At 35.2% G+C, this 19,588-nt stretch overlaps 1 protein-coding gene and 1 long non-coding RNA gene across 6 annotated transcripts in view; one reads left to right on the top strand and one right to left on the bottom strand.

The window, feature by feature from the left end:
* The window catches only part of Gabrg2 (gamma-aminobutyric acid (GABA) A receptor, subunit gamma 2), a 90,668-nt gene extending 72,485 nt beyond the window's left edge, over nt 1–18,183 (top strand). For 3 of the 5 annotated variants that reach the window (NM_001362655.1, NM_001362656.1, NM_008073.4), the window contains 4 exons: nt 7,823–7,975; nt 11,884–12,089; nt 14,380–14,403; nt 15,782–18,183. In NM_001362655.1, coding sequence (NP_001349584.1) covers nt 7,823–7,975; nt 11,884–12,089; nt 14,380–14,403; nt 15,782–16,057 — 659 coding nt within the window. In that variant the 3' untranslated portion in view covers nt 16,058–18,183. The remainder of the gene's footprint in view (nt 1–7,822; nt 7,976–11,883; nt 12,090–14,379; nt 14,404–15,781) is intronic. The other 2 variants (NM_177408.7, XM_030245561.1) reach the window with 2 other exon arrangements.
* A230004M16Rik overlaps nt 1–19,588 on the bottom strand; it is a 258,459-nt gene that overhangs the window by 40,430 nt on the left and 198,441 nt on the right. The window lies entirely within an intron of this gene.

Here is a 19,588-nt window from a genome sequence, read left to right as displayed (position 1 = left end):
ATTTTTCTGTGGCAAATTTTGCCCACTGGCTTAGTTGCCACAATTGGAGCAACTCCATATGGAGGTAATAGTGCTTAATATCTTCTTTGAAGTGGAATGGGGGTACTGTAAGGAGCAAACATGTCTTATATTCAAAAGATCTTTTAATAATGAAGTAACAGTGTCATATTTTGTGATTCTCTGATTTTTGAAGACTGTCTCTATATGTAGCATAACTGAATTGTCAAGCATTGATTATTCTTAACTATTTATTATTTGAATAATCTTGGAAACACTTGTACTGAGTATTAAACTTGCATTACTTAATCATCCTAAACAGTTTGTACTAACATCTATTAAAAGGTTCTAGTGTAAGCCTTGTATTCTTAAATGAGTTCTATAGGCATAATGCCTATCTAAGAGGAGCAATATTAATTTAAAATTGTATATCAGTATATACTTAAAACCAATGAAAACCTTAAACCTATATCAATACGCAAATTCTGTGTCAATGTAAAAAATTAATTTTTTGTAAAAAATTTAACTTCAATTTTGAATCAAATATAAAGAGTTCTACTAATGTATGAGTATGGCTATAGAATGTTTTAAGAGTAAATTTAAAATCCTATCCTTATTTGACTATTTGTTTAATTTCTATAATATTACTATGTCTCCCTCTTTTTCGCCCTCTTCCTTTACATAAGAAAGAAGGATAAAGAAGGGGAAAAGAAAGATAGAAATCATTGAGTCTAAGCTTTCTAGTTTAACTCTGTGTCTAAAGCTATAGTATGTAAATTTTTCCTTAAAGTTATAATACATCCATAATTCATAAAATAATCAGAACCCTCCATCACAATGTAAGGAACTGGGATGATATTTTTCTTTTCTTTGTTTCTTGTTGAATTGTGGTGAAAAAATCCTTTTGGGGGGCTTAAAGAGAAATAGGAAAATTGGTTTTGTCAAAGGACAGCTAGTTGGTATCATTTGTCATCCATTTGTCTCTATGTGCTGAGAAAGTTCATGGTGTTGTTGAAGTCCTGATTATAACAGTCTGAAAGGCTGGATAGGCAAAGCTAGCCTTTCTGGAGATGTCCTGGAAGCAAGTCTTTAGAGGAAACAGCTTTGATGTAGCTGAGGTAGGATCATGCAGGACGCTGGAATGGAAAGTCCCAGAATCTCAGTATCCCTGAGTGTGAATTTTGTCAGGCCTGCCTGTCTTTCTCCTCTTCTATTCTGAAATATACAAACCTTACAAGCAATACATGACTCTGAAAAGACATTCATATAGAAAGTGTAGGTTGTAGAGATCAATAAAAAAAAAAAGGTCAATAAAGAAAGACAACTGTCTTTCCTTAGAGGTTAGTTTGATCACATAATCAAACTATAATATAAATTACCATTCACGCTATCTTAAAGGATGATATGTAATAATGTCATGAGCATTTTGTATCCAATGAGAGTTATTGGCTGTACAAAGACATTTAACTCTCAGCTTGTCCCAGAGTTGTCTCTGTGTTGTCTCTCTCTCCTCTCTTTCTCCCCCCTCCTCTTTCTCTCTCTCCGTCTCTCTCTGTCTCTCTCTCTGTGTCTCTCTCTCTGTGTGTCTCTGTCTCTGTGTGTGTGTGTGTGAGAGAGAGGGAGAGAGACAGAGAGATATGTTGCTTGTTCCTGCATGGTTAGAAGGTTGAATTGAGTGAAGGAGTGAGAGACTATTTCTCTATCTAGGAAGATGATACAAAGGAGAACAAAGTTAAAGAAATCACAGATGCATCTAATGTATTCATTGAGCTGGAGTTTGGAGAACACAAAAGGAATTATCGAGAAATACTTGGATTAAAATTAAGTTATAAATTTGACAAATACAGATACATGAAAAGTTTCTTTCCTCAATGACTATTGGGGATTCTGTATTATATATTAAAGATATTAGCCTTAATGTCTTATTTATTTGGGAAATAATCTATTCAAGGTTGTCATTTTGCCTTGCACAAAACTTATGGAATTCATTATAATCAGAAGTTCTCATTTTAAGTAGTAGACTTCCTTACACTTCTTTATGTCCCCTATATTTCATGACACATCTACAGTATTTTCTACATTAGGTTATAAAGGTAGTCTATTTATTTTATTTGTGTGTTATGAAGGTAATCGATGTTTCTCTCTGTGTTGCATTTAGATTTACTTCTGAGTTTATATATGAAGTGTATATGGCATTTGTGTGTTCGGGTGAAGGACAGATTTAATTTTGGAAAACAATTTTATCTAATGAAAGTTAGTCAATCAACTCTCCTGCCATGGAGCATGTCCTCAATCTCAATGTGGAAGGAGATGATAAAGGCAGGCTGAATGCGGTGTCTCATCACTTTTATTGCTGGCTTCCAGTCGCTTCCTTTCCATCTAGCCCATTTAAAATAGGACCAGGTGTAGCATCATGCAAACCTTAATTTTGGTATAGCTAATTCTAGTTAAGTGATCTTTGCAGAGCAGTGGTGACAAAGGTTTATTGGTAAGAAAGACATACATGAAAAAACAGATACAGGTTGATCATTATTTGCTTTCACCACTAACCTAATAGATATGCTCAGTTCTACTATATGGAAGCAGATTAAGCACTACGAGAGATGAAGAAAGTGAAGGTATATTTGAAACTCATTTGTTTTTATTTTTTCATTATTATGACAAAATAGTACAACACATGTCAACTCTTCAACCCAGTGCTTACATGAAGTGAGTGCTTACCCTCACTAATGGTAAGTTAGCGGTACCTTCTAAATACCACAGAGCTCCTAGAGAGGCAAATTCTCTCCATAAAACCATTAAGATTTTCAGAGTAAACAGTGTTGTGTATAAAAGACAAGGTGAAATGAAGTAGAACCAATTGAGGCTTATTCATGACTAGCTTACAAATGAGACCTAGAGTAAATCACTTTTCTAACTGCTGGCCCTGCTACCTCCCCAGTGGTGTTTCCCAAATACTTGCTGTTCCTCCTATCCATGTGCCCATGGTATATCTCCTCTCATGGTGCCTTCTCCTCACCTCACAGTACTCTCCTCTCTCTCACTTCAATCACGTAACTCAAAAACCTACCCACCTATAATCCACCCAGTAATTGGCTGCAGCCATTTTTATTTCACCAATAGTTTTAAATTAAGGAACAACGTTTGCACAAGAAAAAGCTGGTAACTGAGAATTCACTACTGGCCTAGACCTTTGGGTTCAGAGTGTAGCATTATCGTACGTGCACTGCAACAAACGGAACCTCAACCATTTCCTTCCTTTTTTTCTATCTAAATAAAAAGGCTCTTTCTCTTACAATGAGAACAACATACAGTAGGTACAATTATGAAACAATTATGAAAATTATTAGATAAGAGGCACATTATAAAAGTCCAGTCTGTATTTGGCAACTCAGGAAAAAGTATTCTATTTTGTATCCTGTTCTAGTGAGTTCAGAGTTCTGTATCTAAAACAGTTTCTATCTTAACTTGCATTATCAATCTGAAAATATCTTTTTTAGACCAAGAGCATCATCATAAATCCCAAACAACTTCAGCTAAGAGTAAAACAATGACCATCTAGTCCGCAACCCTAAGAGTTTTATTGACTGACTATTAACTTGCTTTCCTTAATTAAAGAGTTTGTAATAGAAGGTAATAAGGACTGGAATTAAACCTTGTAATTTAAATGGGTTGCATAGGCATAAAATAGCTATACAAGAGTTGAAACATAAAATAATCATGTTGGAACGAAATTAAATTTACAATCTTGTATCAATGTATACAAAGATTTATACGAATAAAAACCTACAAAGATTTATACGAATAAAAACCTTAAACCTACATAAATATGCAAAATTCTGTACCAATGTCACAAAATATAATCTCAATTTTGCATCAACGTATAAAGATCTTTTTCAATGTAAGATTATACATGTAAAAATTTTCTTGGGCTTGAGAGTACATTAAATAATCTACCCCACTTTGTCTAATTTCTTATAATATTTCTACATCCTCTCCTTTTGTTTTCAACCACCATTTCCTTACCCAAGGCAGGAAGAAAGATAAAGGGAAAGGAAACAGAAAAGAAATCTTTTGATTCTAACCTCTCTATTTCAGTTACGCCATATCCAAGACCAGAATTATTTGTAATCATCCCCTAAAGTGACAACATATCTATAACTTCTAAAATGACCAGATCTACCTCAACTTAAGGGATCAGGATGACAGACTTCATATAATTGTTTCCTGCTGAACTAAGACCAAGAAATTCTTTTGGGGGGATCCAAAAAAAATTAGAAAAATGGTTAGTTTTAAGAAAGTGAGTTATAGCACATGTCCAGTCTCTGTGTGCTGAGAAAGTACATGCTTAAATGAAGTTCCAATTGGAAGAGTTTAAGAATCTGGACCAAGTGCGTTAGCTGTTTTGAGGTTGTCCAGGAATCAAGTCTTTAGAGGAAACAGTTTCAGTACAGTTGAGGTAGGATCAAGGCAGGGAGCTGGAACAGCAAGTCCTAGCATCTCAGAATCTCCAAAGGTTGCCTGTCCTCTTGGCTTTCCATTCTGTAACATATAAACCATAGATGCAATACATTGTTCCATAAAGATATTTGTACATAATGTGCATGGTTCACTTAACAGATCAATTAAGGATGGTTTTCTGATCTTTGAGCAGATAAAATACATCTGTTTTTCTTTAAAAGTTAGTTTGGATTATATATCAGATTGTAATATCACTTTTCATTTATACCATTTAAAAGAAGGGTATGAGCTGGGTAGTGGTGGCGCACACCTTCAATTCCTGCACTTGGGAGGCAGAGGCAGGCAACTTTCTGAGTTCGTGGACAGCCTAATCTACAGAATGAGTTCCAGGACAGCCAGGACTACACAAAGAAATCCTGTCCAAAAAATTAAAAACAAAAATTAAAAGAAAAGGAAGGGTATGAAAAGTTTTGAAGATTTTGTTTTCAACAATATCTATTGGCTATGCAAAGACATTTTTATGTCTCAGCCAGTCTCAGAGCTGTTGTCAATGTATAGGATCAGTGAATATATTTTCTGTTTTGTTGATCCTGCCAATCTCCATCTTTTTGTCTATAGTCAAGATTTTCAGATGGTCTTCCTTGGTCAAATTTTATTTTCAATAATTTGAATGGAAGATACAGCTTTTCTTTCCTGTTGTAACAAATGTAAAATTTTCTTCCCGCCATAACATATCTCTTTTTTTCCATTTTTTTAATTAGGATGTTTATAGGCTGATCTAATTCAGCAGTCTTTTCTAAAATCCAGTGAATCTTAGCAGTTGTGCTATTTGTACCATTGGCTTTTGTCAAACACTTACTAACTACAGAAGTTCAATGCTTTCATATGACTGTTTATTACCATAGATAAACAGTAACCAGAGCCTCATTCTTCAGTGTCATTGAAGGTTTGCCTCTTCAAACCAGTCATAGAAAACTTCCTAAAAAAATAAGAAAAAGGAATAACATTTGTGTTTATTAACTCAAATTTTATGTTTCATGCCCTTAATTATAGAACGTATCTCTCTATGTATAAACAGAGATGGGGTTAACTTATGAAGTATTATGACTTTAAATATTAAGTGTCAGGACTTATCAATGGCACAGGTAGATTTAAGTGTCACCGTCATTGACTTGCTTAGCATTTAACCTTTGAGACTTGGGGAACTCACTGATGCAGCATTTTAAGAGGATTAGATTTTCAGGGCTCCTTGGCATAAGAGGAGCATATAAAGCATATAAAATGTGATGTGGTCTTGGCGATAAGACAGGCATCATGCTGTTTCTCTGAAGCTGCTTTGCTTTTAAGTGGCTTGGTCTTAGTTTTGCATCCATAATCCACTACTAAAAAATGTATAGAGTTTGTAAGCAAGGAATGTAGGTGTTCAGAAGTCATCAACTTATAATAGAGGCTGGTAGATAAGCAAACTGTGAGAGGCTAGACCCTTCAGGGAAATGGAGAATCAAACCAAGATTAGAATCTTGTTAATGGTGAACAAAATTAAAGTTAAATTTTGAGGAATCAGACCATGTAAACGTATAGGCTCTCACTTGCTCACAAAATACAAAAAATAGTTTATTATTTCTTCAAAATTCTTTATTTTGAAGGTATAGATGTAGATTAGTTGGTAGATAAGCTGTGTTGTATCTTGTAATTTTGAGAGGTACAATAGTTTGTTTTATAGGAATGGTACAAGCTGGTGACAGTAGTTTCACAAGCAATTTATTCATGTTCACTTTCCAAATCCATTGACTTTAGATCGTCTTGAGTATATTATTTTTAGGAATAGCTATATGACTATTATTTAATTCATTAGAGTTTTTAAAGTGTATTTCTTGAATTTTTCATATAAACTATTACACAGGAAGGTTATTTTTTGGTTTTTTGGGTTTTTTTGTTTGTGTTTTTCTTTTTTTTTTGGCTTGGTTTAGTTTAGTTTTGACTTTTTGCTTGCTTGCTAGTTTGTTGGTTGAATATAGGGCTTTACTATATAACACTGGCTGTCTGTGAATCTTTTAAAAATACGAAGTCAACCTATTGCAAGAAACTCACAAATACAAATATCACATGCTGAGAGTAAGGTAGTCACTCAAATACACACTTGCATCATCTCAGAGTGTACATGTGTCAGTAGAATTCTGTTCCATTAGAATTGCCATTCAGAAGCAATGGATCTTTATTTCAGTTTTACTGTTTCGTTATCTGTTACATGTATTCACTGAATTACTTCACCAATGGAGAAAAGAAGTACTATAATAGTCAAAACTAGGAAAAACAAAACAATAGCTGTATACAGCCTTTCATGTTTCATGTGTCCTTTTCCTGAATTTCATTTTTTTCTCAACGCCTAACATCACCCTTTGTTAGTCTAAATGTCATACTATATCCACAGTCACTTTTAAAACCCAAATGTTTCATAATATGCTTCTTGAACTTTAAAATATTCTTTATAATTTTATGAATATATCATCAAATATAAGGACTGCCCATTTTCTCTCAAGCACTATGCTAAGTACTGACTGTATGGTCCTGGGGCAAATAGGCACTAGCCAGGGATTCATGCATGCACATGAAATCAGATGACAGCACTTATAATAACAACAGCACTCGAATGAAATTATAGTCATGAACGAACACAATTGCTATGAAACTACTATATGATTCAGTGAAACCATAAGGAAATATCTCATTGTGAGAAAGGAACTATAATTTTTAAGTAAAATATTATTTTGTAAGTCTCATTCACCAAGACACTCTCTAGTCGTCTGAATATATAGAAGTAATATGTGGAAATGCTACTTAATGTGCAGTACATGACCCACAAGCAAGGCTTAGGGCATAGAGGATATCCTACCACTCACACCCAACAGCAACCCTTGTACATTGTTGTTACATATAGAAGGTCAAGATCCAGAAGCATCCAGAAGAAGGAATACTTTTAGTATTCAAAAATACTTTCTTTTCTCTCTGAAAGTATCATTTATGTTAGAAGAGCTGGGCTTCATCTCAGGCTGGACTGTATTTCATACTTTTGTTATTGCCTTTTTGCCCAAGTAGTTTGAAAAGAGCTTTCAAGTTAGCTCTCCTGTAAAGTCTGAAACCAAGTGTGTATGTGTAAGAGTTGAACATATGCACAGTGTTTAGTGAACATTCCCGTAGCTCAGTCCTTCTCTTTCAGGTGACTATGTGGTGATGTCTGTGTCCATAGCTCAGTCCTTCTCTTTCAGGTGACTATGTGGTGATGTCTGTGTCCATAGCTCAGTCCTTCTCTTTCAGGTGACTATGTGGTGATGTCTGTGTCCATAGCTCAGTCCTTCTCTTTCAGGTGACTATGTGGTGATGTCTGTGTACTTCGATCTGAGCAGAAGAATGGGCTACTTCACCATCCAGACTTACATTCCCTGCACACTCATCGTGGTCCTGTCCTGGGTGTCCTTCTGGATCAATAAGGATGCTGTTCCTGCCAGAACATCTTTAGGTGAGATGTATTTCTAGGTGCTGTGGTCATCCGATATAAATACCCAAGAAAAGGAGTCTTTATACTTCTTTTTAAGTGGGTTTGCCCTGAATTCAAAGGCAAAATGAAAATCCATGTTTTATTATCTTAATGAGTCAATATGATTATCTATCTATCTATCTATCTATCTATCTATCTATCTATTTATCTATCATCTATCTATCTACTACCTATTCTATTTAAAGTTTACTGCTTCTCTAGTTCTCTTTTTTAATTAGCATAGGTTTTCTTTAGTATAATTAATAACAAATAAAATAAAATATAAACTGAACAAAAACTTAATTTCAAGAGAAATTTGTGGTTTTCTCACATGCATATTCATGAGAGCTTACCACATATATCCTTTCTCAATTATCTGCTTAGTGATGATACCCAAGTTGGAGATCTGAGAAAGTAGAAGTACTTTTGGAAAAGAAGCACAGTGAGTCAGGCACAATTGTTTTTTAGTGTCAACTCTTCCCTTTTTCCTATCACACCACTCTTGGTTAATTCCAACACAAATGATTAGTGTGCTGATAATTAGACAAATTGGATCTTTCCAGAAGAGCCATCTAAATGATTAATAAGAGAGAAACACTTACTGACAAATCTAGGAAATGGAATTATTTTATAATTATTTGTAATTTAGTCAGTATTTTAGATATGGTAATCCATATCTTAGATTTTTCATCTTTTGCTTATTTGTAGAAGACTCTACAGACCAAAGCAAAGCTGACTCAACCAACATTATAATCTCTATCCACAGACTACATATAAAACCTCAATACTCTTCATTAGCTATGTGCAAACCTAGTAACATAGGTCTTGATAACCCCCTGTTGGGGAAAGTAGTAGAAGAACACAGATTATAAGGTCCAGTAATTTGAATTCCCAGCCATATATAGAATAGGGGTATACAATAAACTGCATTATCCCCAATCCACGTTTTCCTCACATGTAGAACAGGTAGCATTCCTGACTCATAATTTGCAGGTTTTTATTGGGCTAAAGTAACGTATTTTATGCAAAGCACACTGAGCTTTGAAATGCTTCAAAAAATGGTAGTGACTCTTATCACTTCTGACAAAATGATCTGTACCAAGTTATTAAACTGAGGGCAGAAGTGATTACTGAGGAAAAAAAAAACACAACATTTGCATATCTGTCCTTTTCCAAACTCAATTTAGTTTCCCATCTGTTTCAAAATGAAGTTATTTCAATTTTTTCTGATATATGCAGTACTTTGTGTTACAAATCCTATTCAACAATTCAAATATCCTGTCTAATGCTACATACTGAAACAAACTCCAAGTATGTTATGCAAAACACTGGAAGAGTGTTTCTTTTTAGTGTGTCACCATCTCAGAAGAAATAGTAGATGTGTTGCTCATCCCTGGCATAGAGCTTCCAATGTGCTACTGCATCACTGATCATTCAGTGAAAATTTCATATTTATGATTAGGTATAACAAGTGTGCTGGTATATTCCAACCAACCATCTTCCCCAAATTATTTTTTTAAATATTTCAATCTTTCCTTTTGAAGGCCAGACTCTTTTCACTAATATATCTTTTATGACCATGTCTAGCAACAAACCGTTTGAAAAAAAGATGTGTTGATGGAGGGCCCTTCATAAGACAGGAAGCAGGTTCCCATTTGATGGAGTATTAATCAGGGATGCTCAATGTTTCTAGCACAGTTTCTATGCTTTGCTATCATCAAATACAGAAGTTGAAATCATACACATTATCATATTTTAGGCCTGAGATAAATGAGCAAATTTGATGAATGTTAAGTAATATCCACAAAGTCACACAATGAGTTTGTAACAGATCTGCAACTTGGAAAATTGGTCATTGGTTTGTCCTGGGTGTGAGGACTCTGAATTCTATTTGTCACCAAAGAAAAGAAGCCAAGCTGAACGTTCATCTCTTTTAAATTTTTCTCAGTTCTTTAGATTAGTGCTTCTTAAGTGTTGTAATACATCTCCATCGCTAAGAATGTTCGGGAAGTACAGGTAAAATGTTCCCACCCATAAGGTATTTTACTTAATTTACCCCAAGCCTAGCCCAGGTCTTAGGCTATTGTGTTTTAATGTTTTAGTTCCAAAAGAGTCAAGTCTGTCATTAGCTTTTGAAGCATGATTGTGAAGCTCCGTGACCTTTCCAGGTATTGATCATCAAGATTTAAGTGAAATTACCTTGAACATATGCAGCTTTTGAACTTCTCATCATCAAACAAATAGAGCTGACTTGTATGATGTTAGAAGTCCTAAGAACACTCAGAGATATGGGCCAATTAGTGATGACATATTTCTGGATCTTGTAACACATGGATGTGGTTTTGTGCTCAGCTGGTGGCTGGTAAAAGTTAATCACGCTGTAGTGAGAGTGGGTACACAGAAAGATGAAAACACATGTTGGTATTTTTCACTCAAATATTCTAAGGTAAGACAGCATCCTGGAGAAGCTCACTTCATGCCAAAACCAGGAGTAATTAGCAAACGCTCTGTATCTCATTTCTCTTGCCAAGGTAATAGAAATTTAATTTGTCCAGTCAGTAAAACTGGGTTTCAAAGTCACATCATTACCTTATTGGTGGTTGGTGAGTCAGGTAAAACCATGACTTCTCTCCTTCCTATTGTCATAGCTTTTCTTTTCTGTGACCCCACCAGGAAGAACCCTGGAAATATGGTGAAACAATTCCTCAAGCTATACATAGCATGATGAACTTTCTTGAGTCCTTAAATAACATCTCTCTGCTTTGTGAGATCAGTACTTACATTATGTGTCAGAATTTGTTTGAATTAAGTGTTACATGCAGGGTCTTCTAAAATGAACTCCTCTGTAGTTTCCACCAAAAATAGTTGCATTTTCACATTTTCAACTTTCAAATATAGATTCAGGCCTGATTGTGGAAATAAAAGCTCAGTTTCCATATCAGTTTTAAAGGTCTCTGCAAAAATAAAAGTGGCAATTAGGTACAATCAAGGAGTCCAATTTGAATTAATGTGTACCCAACCTAATTAGTTTCTTTTAGCATAGGAAGTAGATCATCTCCATAATAAACAACACAAATATGTAACCATACTTGGGATTTTACTAGATGTCAGTGCTCTGGGTAGTCAGTTTTCTATTAGAGTAGCAAGTATATAAAATAAATCAATATGCATGCAAGAAAGATTTATTTTAGTTCAAAGTTTCAATGGTGTCAGAACGTGGTCATTTAGCCTTGTTGTTCTGAGCCATGGAACATCATGTTTGAAATTCATCAAGGAGGAAACCTGCTTATGTTACACAGATAGATGAGACATAGAGTAAGGGGATGGGACTGGCATCTTAATATCTCTTCACTTGCACACCTCCAATTCTCTAACTTCCTCCCATGCCACTAAATGTTCCCCTGTGTCCCACAAGCATCAAGATGAAGACTCTTATCACATGAACCCTTCAATAGAAGTTCAAATTCCCAAAATAATGCAGTACACATACATTAATACATTATCTAACTGTCACAAAACCTTATAAAACTACACACTATTTTACCATCCTCCACCCTAAATCTAACACTGCAAAAGCCAATAAAAATCCTCGGAAAATCCTCCTACTAATAGCTGCTGGTGGAAACTCCAAGAACCACATTACTTCCCAAATCCAGATGATTCAATAGCTTCCAACTTCCTGGGATGTCATTCTATATATGTTCCTATATTTACAAATACATATGAAAATTAAAAATGTAGTCCAGTTTAAAGCAATTGACGTAAGGCTGCTCACGTTTTTATTGTATCTCTATCCTGTGGGAGCTTGGACAGAGCATCATCCGTCTTGTGCTCTAGGCTATCTCTGATGCCACCATGTGATTTGTTTTATTTTATTTTGCTGTCCATAGGAATCACTACTGTCCTGACCATGACAACTTTAAGCACCATAGCCAGAAAATCTCTGCCCAAGGTCTCCTATGTCACAGCAATGGATCTCTTTGTATCTGTTTGCTTCATCTTTGTGTTTTCTGCTTTGGTGGAGTATGGCACCCTGCATTATTTTGTCAGCAACCGGAAGCCAAGCAAGGATAAAGACAAAAAGAAGAAAAACCCTGTATGTATCATTTTCTATTGGGACAACTGAACTTTTCATGAGGACAGGTCGTTGGGTTTGATGTGGTTAGCTCAACTCTACACTGAGGCTCAGTGCTGTGAGCTCCATGATGAAAAGAAAATAAGTTAGCTATCAATGAGTACATAAAGGTTTAGTTATGATCACTAGTTAGATCAGACTTCCAAGATACTTTAAGTTAGACTCTTTTTGCAAATGTAATTATCCATTGTCTTCTATGTGTGTGTGTGTGTGGGGGGGGTGGAGGGTAAAGAATATTCAGATATGCATATGTGTTTGAGTTATTTTTCTATATCTCAAGGACTTTGATGTTTCTGATAAATTTGCTATAATAATTTTACATAAATATTTTTTAATTAAAATCCACATCAAAGGCATTGCAAAGTTAAGGTTCTTATAATTGGTTTAAGTTATACCAATTTATAAATAACTTAAAGTGTGTGCACACACATGTGTAGGGGTGTATGTGTGTGTTTGTGTGTGTGTGAATGCATGTGTGCATGTATGTGCACATGTGTGTGTGTGTGAATGCATGTGTGCATGTATGTGCACGTGTGTGTGTGTTTGTTTATGCAGGCATATGCATTTTTACTACTAAAATATTTCTACTCATTTGTATCCCTACATGTATTGTTTTGTTTCCAAAACAAATGAGTTGAGATAATGTGGACCTTCTTGTCTCTGCTTTCTCATATAAAATAAGATGAATATATTAAAAACACATGTCAAATAAAGCTTCTATAAAAATTGTGATGAAGATCAATAAAGCACCGAAATATAAAAACATTAGAAAAAGTCACAAGAAGGTTCTTAACCTTGATGGATGGCGATGGAAGTTGACAACCTGATTTTATTTTTTGGTAACTGCTTGATTTGGCGACAGGTAGGATGACTTCTGATTGTACTAGACCTTAAAACGAAAGGATAAGGAATAAGTATAGATAAGTAGAGCTTTGCCTTTTACTGGGAGTGTTGAGGACAGCATGTAGATATTCACTTACCCACCTGGGCCTAATGTCTCTGTCACAGGAGTCCCCGTGACAGTAAAATCTTATCTCCTTTTGAGAGGCTGACAGGAGTAATGGTTTTACCTTCTTGATTGACATCCTTCCCTTGTTTTCTGCTCTGAGAGGCATGAGCAACATCACAGTGGGTACCTATCTGACCATAAATTGAGGGGTTGCTATAGAAAACTATTTGCATCTGACATTTATCCCGATGCACCTTAGAAATACTGAAGAAATTTGACAGATGACACATTTGTTTGCAAGTAAGACTTGGTGGATGGTAAACAAAATAGCACCATTCTTCTTACTGGTTAATGAATAAAGGAAATGCTCGATTTTAATGTCCCAAATATTGACCGTACTGTATGTGGTCCTTCTTTTCCCTGTATGTTCTTCAGTCTCTACAGCTCCATCTTTTCATGTTCCTGTTTGATTTTTCTTGCTTGAAATTTCGTTTCTCTACTTTGTCTCTCTCCTTTATTTCCTAAGTCATTTTCCCTCAAATAAGATGGCTGTGCTGATACTCAGTTGGGATGAGGTTGGGAGACAGGCAGGCTTCTAGGTGAAGGCTCAAGCCCTTTAGCAAAAGCTTCCTGGCTCCCCTTATCAGCTGTGTCACTTCAGTGTAGAAATTGCTACAGAGACAGAAATAGTTGGATTCTTTAAGCTAGGTGCATAGCAAGAGCAGAAGGAAAAAAAAAAAAAAAAGGAAGAAAGCAGATAGGAAAAGAGACCAGAGAAAACAAGAAAATGTAATTCCTGGAGAATCTTATGCACTTTCTCCTTTTAAGTCCCTTTGTTTATTTACCAGAACTAGTCTAGATGGTGAAGGTGGGAAGAAACTGAAAACTTTCTTTCCTGTGTGATATGCTCTTCATGCGTCACTGTCAGGACTCACGTGGTGGGGTCCTCTTAAACATAATCACCCAATTCACACTATTTTTCTACAGGCAAGTATTCACTAGGAGGCATCCTCCTCGCCACTGACAACATTGCCTTTCATAGTCCAGTGCTTGTGGGGTCATTTGTAAATAATTGGATTACCAACCCCAACCATTTCGGCTTTGGAACTTTAGCTATGCAACGTACGGCAGAGTTAGAGTCCACCTTCTGTGTTTAGGCTTTCAGTTCATTTTACTTACTGTGTTTTCAAAATGTATTTTTAATTTGTCTTATTTTGTTTCTCTTTCTCTCTTTTTTTTCCTTTTCCTATTTTGTTTTATTAAAAAAATATGCAATTCTCTTTTCTGTCTACAAATCCAAAGCTTCTTCGGATGTTTTCCTTCAAGGTATACTGTTTTTGGAATGGAAATTTCACTGCATGCGACTGCTGAATTAACTATTAATGCTTCCCATGGTGCTTTATTGTTTTAATGAGTGAATATTTAAATAATCTACTAGTTTCTGGTACACATAAGGTGAAGGACACTACACATACCTCTAGAGGTGATTCAGTAAACTAGACATAATTTGCATCTGTTTTGGTTCTACCTTCAGCTCAAAACCACAAGGCAAATAGTGAGCATAGATAACAAGTCTTCTATAAACCCCAAGTCCATTTCTCATTATATATATATATATAATAAAATCCATTTCACCTGTTATAATTTACATATATTTTATACATATACATGTGCATATTCATATATATATATAAATACTGTTAAAGGTAAAGTTTAACTCTGTAAAGACTAATTAAAATGAGATTTAAAACTTGTTTTATGAACTTAATCTCTATATACCTGAGAACTTTATATTAATAAAACTGCATTTATCAGACTGTAGGTTAAACTCCCCTTCCTTTCCTGCCAGGGTAATTGCTAGGCCTGTTGGCTCTGTGAAATATTGAAATGAAATTTTTGTTCTCTCTATAACTGATTTAGAAACTACAGTTTATATCCAGACACTTTAAAAGCTACCAAAAAAGCTTTGAGTTTTGCTTTAATTTTATTATTGGTCATGCATTGAACCTTAGATTACCTTGTCATTAACTGCAGTTCATTTTGCTAAGAAAAACTAAAAGTAATGACTTTTTTTTGTAATTATCAATCTCATTCACTATATATAAACACTGATAGTTTTAAGTTAGTGAATGTTAGACAAACTGCATACTTTTGATACATAAATTAAATTTTTGTTGCATAAAATCAACGAACTTCTTTATTTCTCCATGAGTACTAGCATTTGCTACTAAAATTGTTCAGTATAGTTGTTCAGTATGATGGGACCTATTTGCCTCTAAGTTAGCATGACATGCAATTTGATTTGAAAATCAATGCATTTTTATTTCTCTATTTTACTCACTTGCAGCATCATTAACTAGCTTCATGTAACTGGCTTAACATTTAATAATTACTAGAATGAGATTCCATGTAGTTTGATTTAAATCTTTATACTTTGATTTCTTTTGGTGGTCAATAGTCTTGCTGTAGCTATTAGCTTGATGACATTATTTCCAGCTGCACTGCTTAAGCGCAAAATCTGAAACCTGCAACTGTGCTATCTTTCTGAGTTCAATTTTACCATCGTAAGATCACGATGTCATAAGCAATTTTCTGAATACTCATTTTCAGATTCATCATCTCATTGATGACATTGTGGAAGTACTGTGTTATATAGCTCCAGTATAACTAACTTTGCTCTCTCTCCTTACCTACCTTGTCTCAGGCCCCTACCATTGATATTCGTCCCAGATCAGCAACCATTCAAATGAACAATGCCACACACCTTCAAGAGAGGGATGAAGAATATGGCTATGAGTGTTTGGATGGCAAGGACTGTGCCAGTTTCTTCTGCTGTTTTGAAGATTGCCGAACAGGAGCCTGGAGACATGGGAGGATACATATTCGCATTGCCAAAATGGACTCCTATGCTCGGATCTTCTTCCCTACCGCCTTTTGCTTGTTCAATCTTGTTTACTGGGTCTCCTATCTTTATCTGTAAAGAGGTATGGGTTTTATTGATAGGGGTGTTATTCGCTGAATCTTATGGAGACAAAATGCACTTTCTAAGTCCAACGATATAATCCCCTATGTGGTCACCGAATGTGTTTCTCTGTCTCAACGTAGTAATACATATAATGTCATACTATCCATGCCCAATCCGTGGTTATTGTAATTTGAATTTCAGCGTGCACTGTCCTTCAAACCTGCAAGGCAAAGTAAAGTTAGAACAAGAGCTGTTACACTGAGCAAGATACCTTTGAGCAACAGCAATGAAAACAGTGGAAGCTGGGAGGGTTTAAAGTGGCATTATCAGTCTTTGACTCATATATAGTTTAGTACAAAAGGTATAAAGCTGTGTACTATGTTCACTTGGGATCAAGTTGTGGTAAACTGGAAAAAATTAGAATACCTCCCGTATCTGTGAAGAATCACAATAGAAAAGCCTAGATTAGAATTCTATTATACCTTTATTCCAAGGTAGAAAGCAAATTTCCTTCATATCATATGTACAGTGATGTAAATATTTCAGTAATGTAGAATGCTTCAGGTTTAATGCATGCATCTCTTTAGAGCCAAAATAAATGAACTCATGTTATCATCATATAGCATTGTCTTTTTTTTTATTTCTTTGGGCTATAAAATAATATATTAATATAATTATAAAAATTTGGGCTTGAAATTGAAGGGGGCTCACAACCTTCTCCCTCATGCATGAAAATTCAGGTTTTAAAATTATGTTTGTCTGTACGACATTAAAACACCTTAAGTACCATTTAGGCTGACTGACATTTGACAGCTCTAAATATGCCCAACTTTATCACTAGAATATAAAGTAACTGTATGTGCTTGCTAATGTTTTACCTTACTTTGACGATGTGCGTTCTCAACAGAACTTGCTCTCTATTTCAATATCTGCTTCTAGTGACTGTGAACGCCTTGTAGGCAGAGTTCTTGTTGTTTCTTCTTTTACTTCTCAACATCTTGCACTGTGCCTGGCATATAGTCAGTGCTCAATAAATATGGCTGGGAGCAATGCATACTCTTGTCTGGTGAATAACTTCTTCTGACCCAGAACAAGTGGTTTATGTTTTTTTTCACATTACTGTTGACATCTGATACTTCCTTATCTGTAGAAATACCCGAGAATCTAAAGAACTGTAGCTTATATGTTCATCTTCAAAAATTTGTTTTAGGCAAAGTGTATCTATTTTAAAATAATATCTATTTCCTATACCAAAGTAGCAATTGTTGAATTAAGCATAGAGTTCTTGATTATCCCATTTTTTAAAAGAAAGAATTGATTATGTCTGGTGAAAATTCTGCTTGTGAACCTATGAAAGTATGAGCAATATTCATACCTGACTGGTATACAGTATGCTTGGAAACAATGTACTGAAGGTTAAATTAAAAGCAGGAACAATATTAAGTGACTTGCATGGAGGACATGGAGCCTCTGACTGTGGGCTCATTTTGCTCCATAGTAATTAAATGGAGTGATTGGCTGACTTCAGTCATGATGAGTTGGACCTTAATGTGACTATTCTGAATTCTTGTTTTTCTAAAATATGACCCTATGGTCAGTTCTTCTTTAAGGAAAATATTGATTCAAATCAATGTTAAATCATAAAGTAACACTATAGATAATAGGAAGACAATTAAAGGAAGCATCTCTGTTAATAGAAAACCACACGAAGTCGTTATAATTCATCTGGATGAATCTTGAAAACATTCAGCTGCTGGTTTTACAAACCTTTATTATACCAGTGTTTTAGTATCTAACCTCAAACAGATGTAAATAAGTGATTAATTTCTCATTTTAAAATGTCAAAATAATCAATATTGACTCTTTGGGAGAGTTGCTGGAAAATTTAATTTGTGAGAAACAAGGTATTATTGTCAATTTGGAATGTGTTTTGCAATTGGGACATGGAAATAAAAATTAAAGCTAGCATACCAACATGTGTATAACACTGTCAATATGGATATATATTACACATCATCTAAGTCTCAATCATCAGCTGCTCCCTGTCTATGTATTTGCAAACCTTTTCACACACAAAAAAATGCCTAGCATATGGACTTTTACAATAAAAAATGCTGCATTCTAATCTATGGTGGCACCTCAGTTGTCTGGTTGGAATATTTTCTCTTTCTCTCTCAAGTGTGATTTGTTTCCAATTTCATTTCCATAAACACCCTGAGATTTACTGGTGAACTCTGTTTGTTCCAGCATTGAACAAGTGATTCTCTTTGCTACAGAGTCAAATGAATAAATGAGATAAGCATTTGTGGATAGAATGAATAAGGAAGACACAAGAATTAACGACATTGAGGAGGCCCCGTATTTATCCAGTACAGGACCTTTAATGCAAACATCTATTGGCTCTGTTTTCAAGGTTGGAATGAAGGTATCACTAGAATGCTGCTTGACAAGGCAACATTTAGAAGTCTCTATTGTATAAGCTACAAATTAGATATTATAACATCACCCCAGTCAATGATACCTAACAAGTGGTCAAACATTTTCTCTCACTTCTATTGTACCCATCTACTTCAGTTCCTTCCAACCAAATCAGCCACCTTATAGAAGAGAAATGTATCTTTCTTAAGATGGTGTTATGTAATATCATTTTCTTTTTTTTGAGAAGTGATGGTGAAAGAGATTTTGTCTCAAACAAGGTGAAAAGTGAGGACGGACATGATAAAGCACCCCTACCACATACACACAATCACACACACACACACACAGAGACAGACAGAGACAGAGAGACACAGAGAGATGCATACACACACATAGATATAGGTAATAGATCAATAGATAGATAGATGATAGATAGATAGATAGATAGATAGATAGATAGATAGATAGATAGATAGATAGATAGATAGATAAATAAAAGCAGACAGAGACACATACAGAGTGTCAGAGATAGGGAGTAGAGGAATGGTAGGAGGAAGAGAGAGAGAGAGATGAAATATAGGTTGAAAATTGAGATCTGTTAAAAATTTTCTTATAAACCAGAATAGTTACCTTTAAGGTCCAGTTAACCTCTTAACAAATCACATTTCCAAACTTTGAAACAGAGAGACCCAATGATCTCCGATTCAATGACAGTGTCCTATTTTCTCAGAGGTCTTTGAAATTCTCCTGAGAATAAAATAATGAAACCAGATACTGACAATCTGTTCTAACTCCCCCTGCATGTCATTGTCTTACCCTGCTGTGTCTACCTGAGTCTGATTTAAACTTCTGTTTTTCACCTTCTGTTCAGGTCAGGATCGTTTTCACCAGTACCTTATCTTCAGCTAAGGGCATATTCTTGTGTAAAGCCCACATTCATCTTTCATCTCAATGTTATCCTGACTACTAGCACTAAACTCTGTGATGAAGGTCAAATTAAATTAACCAAATGGTGTTGTCTGTGGGGATTATGTAGGGGAAAAAGTGCTGCTCCTATGCTCTGTCACAACGGATTTTTGTCAAAGGTGTAGAAGGTAGGTGAATGACCTCCACCACAGGGACTGCAGT

This window comes from Mus musculus, chromosome 11 (genome assembly GCF_000001635.26).
Source record: "Mus musculus strain C57BL/6J chromosome 11, GRCm38.p6 C57BL/6J".
Lineage (NCBI taxonomy): Eukaryota > Metazoa > Chordata > Mammalia > Rodentia > Muridae > Mus > Mus musculus.
This window is presented reverse-complemented; position numbering and strand designations above follow the sequence as displayed.